The sequence below is a fragment of the Sceloporus undulatus genome, chromosome 7 (assembly GCF_019175285.1).
Source record: "Sceloporus undulatus isolate JIND9_A2432 ecotype Alabama chromosome 7, SceUnd_v1.1, whole genome shotgun sequence".
NCBI classification, from domain to species: domain Eukaryota; kingdom Metazoa; phylum Chordata; class Lepidosauria; order Squamata; family Phrynosomatidae; genus Sceloporus; species Sceloporus undulatus.
Window position 1 is genome coordinate 48,760,871 of NC_056528.1, and position 11,153 is coordinate 48,772,023.

Below are 11,153 nucleotides of genomic sequence, written 5' to 3' on the forward strand. Positions count from 1 at the left end.
TCAGCAAATATATCTGGAACAGTGCTTCCCAAACTTTGGTCCTCCAGATGTTTTGGACTTCAGCTCCCAGAATTCTTGACTTGGCCAACAGTCAAGAATGGCTGGGGCTTTTGGGAGCTGAAGTCCAAAACACCTGGAGGACTGAAGAATCACTGGCCTAGAAAGAGGAAACGTTTCCCAGCAACTTCCCAATGAAGTACCTTACCCATCTTTTATCCCTTTCCTTCCCTAAGGAGTATTTTTCAATGGTTGCTGGTGGCTTCCATGTCAGTGGGGCAGTGATCCATTCCGGGTTTTACTCTGACCTTAAAAATACACTGTCCTAAGTTCAGACTTAAACCCTAGGCAAATTGACTGCCCCACTGACATGGAAACCTCCAGCTTGGTGCTTGGTTGTGTTTTTGTTGCATTTGAAGCTCTTTCGCATCCTCCACAGAGATGTGGAAGAAAGATAATTCTGTGGCATCGTTGGGAGGAAGATGACAAACCCCATCAAACGTGGCGTGTGATATCTGGAAAAATATTCCGCAACGTAGTCTTCTTTTTTATTGAAAGCAGTGAGGAAAATACATCTCAGATGCGTGTTTTTTGTTTTTTCCTTAGCAAAATGTCTCCTGAGAAATTTCTGCCCCGGCTCTTGTCGAAACGGTGCCCTAAAGCCAAAATAATACTCCGGCACAAACTGCCTGTATTATTTATTTGCGGAGGCGGGGGGCAAGAATCCTTTGGAGGATATTCATGGCTCACTGGTGCTCAGGGCGAGTGGCGATGGCACATCTGTTTTCCTCAGATGCTTGGCTCCATTCCCCTGCCTGATACTAATAGCAGTGACAATTTTGTAACAACAACTACTCACTGGCATGAAAAGTCCAGCTTCTCTAGGAGCAGATGGTGGCCACTGTGGCAGGTTAATTTTAGGCTTCAGTAAATATTCACTTAGTCAGCAAAGCTTCAGGGCCAGAGGAGGAATACGGAAAAGACAAGCAGCCGAAAAGGTCATAGAGAAATGCAGAATAGGGAGAGACCAAAGGTCTTTCCACACTGCACACTTATTGCACTATGATTCCATTTTAACTGTAAAGGTTGCAGCCTATGGAATTGTTGGATTTGTAGTCTGGTGAGGCACTAGAGCTCTCTGGCATCTCCCTCGCTAAACTGCACATCGCAGGGTTCCATAGGATGGACTAAAGTGGAATCACAGTGGTATAATTATGTTGTGTGGAAAGGGTCTAAGAAAGCATCTACAATCCACAGTTATGGCAGTGTAGTGCCATGCCTCCATCCCACGGTATTCTGGAATCTCTTGTTTGTTGAGGTACTTCTAGTTCTCAGAACTATATTTCAAAGGAGTGGACTAGAGCTCCCTAGAAGAGAATTCTGAGTCCCAGGGTTGCATGGGATGTCTTCGAAAAAGTTAAAGCAGTATCAAAGCTATGCAGTGCAGATTACCCAAATCCTGTTGTTACTCCCAAATAGGTCCACTGAATCAATGGGGCTCACCTTTGTGTTGACTTACCCTTCAACAGTTGAGTACATGAGCCTAGTCTAGCTGGCATAACCTGTAGGATTGAGGCCAGACACTCCAGTTTTAGGCCTAACCTACCGAGAAGAGGCATGCCTCCACCCTCCGAAGATGCCAGCCACAGATGCAAGCAAAACGGCAAGGATAAATGTTTCCAGAACACAGCCACATAGGCTCAAAACCCCAGAAAAAAATGTTCTTAAAACCATGACTCTTTTCTTTCTCTGCCCACTGAGCTTTATCTTACTCATACCTTCTCTTCTGCAGCATTCCAGGGCTTTAAAAGGATGCGGGTGAACACCACTGCCAAATGTCAGAGATGTGGAGACCAGCAGTGTCACATACACCCTTCAGGATGTCACCTGGTCCATATCGCCTTACCCCCCAAGTGATGCCCTCTATTTAGATTAAGTGTCAGACCCCATTGCTATAACCAATCTCCCATCTTGATGCCACGCACCCGCCTCCACCCAGGAAAAAGTCAATACTTGGAACACAAATGAAGAAAGCACCACAGACTTTCACAACTGCATAACTTTGTCTCACTGCTGCATCAGTGTAAGATTTAGCAACCTTTTGCTTAAGACGGCCTCACCTGCTTTCCATCCAAGGTGTAGAGTTTTTTGACCACGCCTGTTTCCAGCTTTATGGCTTCTGTGATGTCAGTGAGCACCTGCTCAAATGAATGTGCCGTCTTCTTATTCAGGAGCACGCGGACGGCCTTTCTCGGCTTCACGCCGCTTCGGATGATGGTCACCAGCTTGGGCCGCACGAAATCTTTGTTCTCTCTGGCCTGGGCGCTGTTGCTGCTGGCCAAGGACTGGGGCGCCTTCATGTTGGCCGAGGTTTTCACATTGACAGACCAGTTAGGGTTGACGTTCTTGGTGTACTCCACTTTCTTAAAAAAGTTGTCCGAGGAACATACGTAGCTTTCACCTTTGGAGAAACAAGAAACGGAGAAGGGGTTAGAAAGAACAGAGTTGGTTTGCAATGGATGACTTCTTTCCCCTGCTACAGCCAAGTGGAAAACGGAGAAGAAAGTCAAAGCACAATGTTTCTCAAATTTGGTTTCTCAATGAATATAATCTAGGATACCATGGCAAGGCTTGACCCAACCTTTAGGTAGTATGAGGCAGTTCCAAAAGGCAATAGATACAAAGGGAGGTTGGCAGTAGTGGTAGCCCTCTCTAGCCATATCTCTTAGGCTTCCCTAGCTATTTCCTTCTCTTGGAGAATGTCGCTTCTCTTGGAGCCATAACCATCTCAGATCTTGTGAATGTGCCTACTGCCCTTAAATGTGGTACTCCGTTGACTACTTTGATATAAGATTTATCTGATAGTCTAGTCATCCTATGTCTCCAGAATGAGGGGGGTTCCATCTTGCTATTTGCATCAAGCAATAATGGTCTGAGTTGTCCTTTTGTCATCACTGTGTGCCTTCCCATCATTTCCAAGTTATGGCAACTCTAAAACTGTCATACTTTGGAAACATCATGAGAAGAAACGACTCAGTAGAAAGACAATAATGCTTGGTAAGGTAGAATGCAGGGGGAAAGGAAGAAGAATGTATTGCAGATGGATAGACTCCATCAAGGAAGGCCCGGAGTTTGCAATACCTGAGGATGGTGGTTGAAGATACAGTGACTTGGAAGTGACTTGAAGGCACACAACAACAACAACAACAACAACAACAACAACCTCATTGGGGGATGATGTAACTCATCTGAAGGGAAGGAAAAATTAATTCTATAGAAAGCATTAAAAATGAATTTGAATGATGCCTGAGAAGTGGGTTACAGCCCCATACACACCCCTTTGCTTTCCCTCTCACTAAATATGCATAAATCGTATCTCTTTCTCTCATTTGTATTGACTGTAGCTAACTGTGATGTCTGAGAATATTCATAAGCATTCATACTGCTCAGGCAGAAAGCAACCCGCTTTCCGTTCTCTTTTCCTTAACACACTTCTCTGCAAAGCTTATTTCCTTAATCACCGAGGGCATTTAATGTTAATTACTAGCTTGGTAGAAGCAGGGAATGCTGTGGATATAGTATATCTTGATTTCAGTAAGGCCTTTGACAGGGTTCCCCATGACATTCTTGCAAACAAGCTTGTAAAATGTGGGCTAGACAAGGCAACTGTTTCGTGGATTTGTAACTGTTGACCGGCCAAAGCCAAAGGGTGCTCAACAATGGCACCTTTTCATCCTGGAGAGAAGTGACCAGTGGGGTCCCACAGGGCTCTGTCCTGGGCCCAGTACTGTTCAACATCTTTATCAATGACTTGGAGGAAAAAATTGGGGGAATACTTATCAAATTTGCAGATGACACCAAATTAGGAGGAATAGCTAATACAGTGGTACCTCGGGATACGAAATACCCAGGTTACGAATTTTTCGGGATACGAATAAATCCCATAGGGATTTATTGTTTCGGGTTACGAAAGTTTTTTCGGGTTACGAAAAAACTCCGGCGCTGTTTTAAATGGAGCCGCGGCTTTTTTCCCCATTAGCGCCTATGGCAATTCGGCTTACGAAGGTTTTTCGGGTTACGAAATTAGCTGCGGAACGAATTAATTTCGTAACCCGAGGCACCACTGTATTCCAGAGGACAGGATCAAGATTCAAAATGACCTGAATAGACTAGAAAGCTGGGCCACAGCTAACAGAATGAACTTCAACAGGGAGAAATGTAAGGTACTGCACTTAGGGCGAAAAAAAAAAAAATGCACAGATATAGGATTATGGGGGAGACCTGGCTAAAGGAGACAACATGTGAAAGGGATCTAGGAGTCCAAGTAGACCACAAGTTGAACATGAGTCAACAGTGCGATGCGGCAGCTAACAAGGCCAATGCAATTTTAGGCTGCATCAATAAAGTATAGTGTCTAGATCAAGGGAAGTCATAGCGCCACTGTATTCTGCTTTGGTCAGACCCCACCTGGAATATTGTGTCCAGTTCTGGGTGCCACAATTCAAAAGGGACATTGAGAAACTGGAGCGTGTCCAAAGGAGGGTGACTAAAATGGTGAAGGGTCTGGAAACCTTGCCCTATGAGGAACGCCTTAGGGAGCTGGGGATGTTTAGCCTGGAGAAGAGAAGGTTAAGAGGTGATATGATAGCCCTGTTTAAATATTTGAAGGGATGTCATATTGAGGAGGGAGCAAGCTTGTTTTCTGCTGCTCCAGAGACTAGGACCCGGAGCAATGGATGCAAGCTACAGGAAAAGAGATTCCACCTGAACATTAGGAGGAACTTCCTGGCAGTAAGGGCTGTTTGACAGTGGAACAGACTTCCTTGGAGTATAGTGGAGTCTCCCTCCTGGGAGGTCTTCAAACGGAGGCTGGATGGCCATCTGTCGGGGATGCTTTGATCTGGATTTCCTGCATGGCAGAATGGGGTTGGACTGGATGGCCCTTGCGGTCTCTTCCAATTCTATGATTCTATGATTCTATGTCACGACAGATAGACGCACCTTTCCAAGAAGACAGGCGTGTAACAAATCTACTTGCACAAACGCTTGTCAAAAGACTGCAACCTAAAGAAGCCCAATCGAGGGAATTCCGTCCCGGATCAAAACTGAAAACCATGTTGTCATGTACAAAATGGATGTCTTCTATCATGCTAAGGAAGAGTGAAAACTAGACACTGGTTAACCTCTTCTGGGAGCGGTTTCTTGGACTGGCGAGCTCTTCTGGTGAACAGAGGAGCCATAGTAAATGGTCTTTGTTGTACTGTTCCACTTAGTGGTTTTAGCAATCCACTAAAAAAGATTTGACCTGAGGGCAAGGGCTATAAAACACTCTTGTCAGACAACCTTACAGCTGTCACTGATATAATTAATTTTATACATCGCAGCCTATCTAACGCACCCGAGTGTATGGTTAGTTGTCGCAGGGGAAAGATTAGGCCGTATCCAAATTCAATCTACAACCCTAGAAAAATATACAATGGCATACAAAAACATATTCAAATTCCTCCAAGCTTCCCCCCCCCCAGGAAAGACTCCATTAAGACATAAATGGTAGGAATGTAAAGTCTTCATGGATTTCATTCTCACGGGCAAGAAGGAATAGTTGTACTAATTTTAGTCTTTTCTGAGAGCAGGCGGTCACAAATGGCAGCTTCCAAAAAATATTTGCAGACTAAGCCCTGGAGTGGATTCTCTTCCCTACTCATATGGACGCCAGTGCCTTCACCTCGGAGTAAGTATGCTAGCAGGCAAGGCAAGTACAGCTTGAATATGGCAAGAGAGATCTTCTATCACCTTGCTTGCTTTAGGCCTCTTGCTGGCCTGACTGTGCTAGAAATGTGGTCGGTAAGTCAATGTGTCTTTTGCTTGATTTCCCATGCGTGTTGCCTTCAACGATAGTAGATTTCGAAGGTCTTTACAGAGCAATTCTAACCTCCCAATCTATTGCATGGTGGAAGTCTGGATATGGAAGATGTTTCTCCATGCATCCATTGGAAGGTCATTTTCAGCTCTGCCAGACCCTGATCCGGCCACATTGGTGCAACTGCCCTCAACTTGAAGGGCCATTTCAGAATCACAGAACTTCAGATTTGGGAAGAACTGCAAGGACCATCTATTCCAACCGACCTCCATGAGGAGTACATAACTAAAACGCTGCTTAAAGATATCCAGTGAAGGAGACTACACCTTCTGAGGCCATCTGTTCCACTGTCAAACGGCTCTTATTGCCAGGTGGTTCTTCCAAATGTTTAGATGGGATCTCCCTCCTTTTTTTGGCAATCTCAACCCATTATGTCCTAGTTGACATCTCTTCATATATTCATATATTAAAATATTCATATTTTCATATATTTAAAGATGATCACAGTGTCATCTCAGAGAAGACCTCTCAGTTTTCTATTCTGCAAGCCAAGTCACTTCCATTCTCTTCCAAGTGGGGTTTCTTGCCATTTGGGAATGTGGCAATGGGCAGGAATGGTATTTGCCGGTTCAAACAGGCCCTCTGGGTTGTATTTTTTTGGGGGAAATCTCCCCTACAATTTCCCCCCAGGTCTGGGGGAGCCAAGTCCCCTCTCCAAGCTTCATGCAGCCTATAAACTGCATGACTCCTGCCCCATTTTAAAGCCTCATGCCCAATAGCACTATCTTGTGGCCTTTCACCTGCACAACATGGATAGCCTTCCTCTTTGCAATGGGATGACACAATGCACCGTCACCATTGGGCATTGGCCAGAGTCAAGTCAGCCTGGTGTTAGCCTAAATTAATGTTGACTTGTTTTTCCTTTGTTGCTGTCTTAAACACACACACACACACACACACACACACACAGAGGTGCAACAATGTCCTTGCATGTCCTTACCTGATCACAGCAAGCTCAGGAAATGGACGGAGAGGCTCACTTCATTCAACATATGGCAAGCACTCTAATAGGTTTATAGAACTAGGAAGCCTCTAATAAGCTTACACCGGGGGAGCAGTGGCATTTACCTCCTTATTGTTCATCCAGCTCTAATGCCAATTCTCTCATAGGAAAACAGGGTTAAAGTAAAACAAATACAAGTGGGAAGTGCGCATGCATCCTATATAGAGTCCCATCCTATATACAGACATAGAAAGACAGGATAAGTGGGTGACTATATGGTGTTTTCTACATGGTGAAACCAGTCTGGATCATCCAAGGTGCTGAACCCTATATCCCCAACAGGTTCAAAAACCTGATAACTCTTTTAAAGTTTGGACCGGACCCCAGAGTGGTTTCATTGCCCCACTAGGCTTCTCTGCCCACCCCACCATTTTCTATCAAACAAAGAGTCCCTTCGATTTCTCCTTCCTTTTCCCCGTCTCCTTGGAAAAGTCTTTCCATTTCACATCTCTCCAAAGAAAAGTGGCTTTTCATAATAAACATTTTATTGTCGCTTTAATGAAATTGTTTCCGCTTTGGTTTTAGAACGCGGGATTTTATGGGATGGCGCTGCATGTATTTTGCTCATAAAGTGCCTTCAGCACATTATGAGAAAGTTGATGGATTAAGGCGGTAAATAAAACAGATACGTTGCGTGGTACATAAATACCCTAAGAGTATGCACATTGCACATGGACAGTGCTGGGAGACCGAGCATCATATGGTTGGATGAGAATGAATGACAAAAACACCCTTGAAGTGAAGAAGGAGAGGGATGTGCCCTCCACCCATCCAATGATATTTACAGCAAAGCTGTAATCCTATCTTAGGGCCATATGTAGCCCTATTCGAGATGCTGAAATTCTTCCAGTGTTTGCTGTTGTTATATGCTTTCCAGTCATCTTTGACTACGGTGACCCTATCCTTAGCGAACTTTATTCAGATGAGCTTTTGTCTTCCTCTTGGGTTGAGAGATTATGACTTGCCCAAAAGTCACCCATTTGGTTGCCATGACTGAGCAGGGATTCAAATTCTGGTCTCCCCAAATTCTAGTTATCAACCTCTGGTCCTCCATTTGTCTTGGACCTCAGCTTCCAGAAGCCCCAGACACCGTGGCTTGTGATTTTGGTACATTTGGGGGGAATTTTAACAGGATTTGCATTCCTGGAGAGGAGAGCTAGAGACAGAAAAATGAGACCCTGGACATATTGTCATCACACACACACACACACACACACACCCCAATTATAACATAGCTAGTTGTGAGTGCATGGATTTATCACATTCATCTATTCTATTTTAGGCCAAAAAGGATTCAGGATTGCAGCTATGGGGGGGGGGGGGGGGATGATAGCAAAATTAAAAAAAATCCGCCCCTCCCCAAGAAACTTTCCATCACTTGCCAAATTTTTAGCATTGCAGGACCTTAAAACTTCAACTGAGCATTTAAAAACCGAGTTTAGGCATCCAAAGAAAAGGGGCAGACCAAGGGAATGTGGACACATGGGAGATACAGACGGGCATCTTTACCCCTCATCGGTGCCACACCAACCGCACCGTGTGGCACCGACACGCTCCCTAAAAAGAAACCTCCTAGAGAGGCTTCTTTTTAGGAGCACCATAATGGTGCTCAAGTGCCCTGATGCTGTTTGGGCGTGTGGACACCCGTGCGTCATCGTCGCGTGCCCCATGTGGGCTGGGCAGGATGGCGCATGGGCAGTGCTAGTAAGGCTGGGCGCCTATGGATACCCAGCCCTCTGGAGCCCTTAAATCAGCCCCAGGCCAGAGCTTTGCACCAGTCTGTACTGGGCCACAGCATAGAGAAAAATTCCAGGTATGAATGATTTTCAGTGTGTCATTCCCTGCAATGCTAGAAAATTGGGGACTGAAGGAAAATGTCTTGGGCAGGTTAGAAATCTCATTTGGGTAGGCAATGCCCTAACTACCACCACCACCACCCAACAGGATTGTCGTAAACACCTAACATAGGTAGAAACAGTCTCGGCTTTTGCAGCAACTACTAACTAGATGTCAACACCTTGCAGACAAAAGGAAGGGAAGCTGGGCTGAGGCCATTTTGAAATCCAGCCCTGAAAATACGTTCCAATGTGCGTTCTCTCTCCAGAGGCCAACAACCAATTTTCTTGACTGTCAGTTGCACTCTCTCAGCTCATCCATTATGTGCCACCTTTGGGTTGTATTTCCGCAGCGTGGGCTTCAACTCTGCTTTATGGGGATTTACAATTTGAGCAGGAATTACACATCTTTACAACCAGGTTGGTATTTCTCTATATTTTGCTCTCGCCTCTGCTCCCTGAAATGCAAAATACTGAAACCCTATACATTTGTTTTGAGATTCAAAATTCTCTTTCCAAGAGATGCCTTCCTTCTTTTGTTTGCGCAGTTCATCTGGTCCCTGCAGGGACAAGGGATATCACAACAAATGATATAACATCAACACAGCAGGGAAGGCATCCCCTCTCAGGGATAAAGGAGTATTCTTTCCAACATACATGGAACCCATTAAAAGGAAAGCATCCTACCATGGGGAAGCTTGTTGTTGTTGCTGTGTGTCTCCAGTCATTTTTGGCTTATGGTCATACTTTAAGACAAGCCTATCCTGGGGTTTGCTTCAGAGACGTCAGCATTTTAGTCTGGAATATCATTATACAAAGGGATGTTGTAGCACCTTGGAGACTAACTATACAAAAGACGTTGTAGCATACGCTTTCATAGACTTGCTCTACTTCCTCAGATCCGTGTGAACTAATGTCTATGAAGGACCTCTATGATCAGACTGTATGAATAGCCATAGAAATGCAAAACTTGTGGGTATGGCGATGGAGATGGGACTTGTGGGTATGGCAATACCGTATCACTTGCCTAAAAAACGACTCTTCATTGGGCAATGTGAATGTGACATCTATTCATTCCTAAATGCATTAAATCTCACTTCAGCCTCATGATAAACCAGGAAAACTGGTTTATCCAAAACGTGGATTTTGGGATCCACTTCAACTAAAACTGGCAATATGTATGCCTTTTCACCTTAAACATCTATGTTTATATGCATTTTGATGCACTTCTGAGTCAAGAACCATCGTGCACAGTTTTGAGACATGTGTGTTTCATCAGGAAGAGTTTGCTTAAAAATGCAGAGTGAGAAAAACCATTAAGCACCCTGGAAACTCGGGGTATAAACATAATAAACCTTCTTTAATGTTTTCCTTCCAGGCTAGTCTTTTCCTTGCTTTCCTGACACATGAACTTGCCCTCAAAGCATGTGCAAGAAAGTTACTTTCCAAAATGAATCACGCCGCAGCATCGTAACTACTGAAGCAGGTATAAATGCTTGCAATATGTTACAAATGGCAGCCTATTAATGTCTTTTTCTTTTCAATTGTAGTTGGCCTTCAGCAATCATGAAGAAGCATGGCTCTGATGCAGCTGGCGGAGCTTTCAAAAGTGGTTAAACTTAGTATTTACATTACCCGATGCATAGCAGATGGGGTTGCCAGAGAGGAAACTGAAGCTAGCTCCCATACCTTCAACAGTTATGGGGAAAGGGGCCTTTCAGCAAGTATTGCTCATCTCTGAGTTGCAGGACAAACACCACTTGCTGAAATTCTCTCTTCTACGCAGCCATTAAAGGTACAGGGGCCCTTCCAGTTTTCCGTCTGGAAAGACGAATGACAAAGCTGTTTCGTTGCATGTTCCATAACATGGGGACCCATAGATTTGCCAGGTCAGGACCACCCCAGGCTCTGAGATTTCAAGACACAAACCTGAAATTGAAGAAGAACCCCTTGTGATATCAGACGAAGTGGACTCTGGTGATGTTAGGAAGGACAGAGAGACAACTCCTGGTGACATCAGCTAAGCATGATACACTAAGCATTGACCACAGTCACACAAAGTATGCCATTTAAATAAAAAAAAATCAAGTCTAAAGAAAGAGGACTGTGCGCGCATGCACACACACACACACACACACACACCTACCTGCATGTGTGCATTAAAGACAGTGATCTCACCCCTTGCTCTGAGAATTGGGAAGGAATCCCATGCCCAGCCCTGTCCTCACAAAATCTTTAACAAGAGATGCTAAGTAGTCAATCTGGAGCATAAGAAGAGAACATTTGGCTGTGTGCAAAAGCTGCCTAGACAGTGTCAGCACTGGTGATGGGATAGGGCCCTTCTCCATCACTTTGGGTCCCAGTTTTGGGAGAAAAGTGGGATACAAATAAATATAAA

At 44.6% G+C, this 11,153-nt stretch overlaps 1 protein-coding gene across 2 annotated transcripts in view; it reads right to left on the reverse strand.

Moving 5' to 3' along the window:
* The window catches only part of DCX (doublecortin), a 72,566-nt gene that overhangs the window by 53,941 nt on the left and 7,472 nt on the right, over positions 1 to 11,153 (reverse strand). For both annotated transcript variants that reach the window (XM_042480355.1, XM_042480354.1), the window contains exon 3: positions 2,118 to 2,458. In XM_042480355.1, the coding sequence (XP_042336289.1) occupies positions 2,118 to 2,458 (341 nt within the window). The remainder of the gene's footprint in view (positions 1 to 2,117; positions 2,459 to 11,153) is intronic.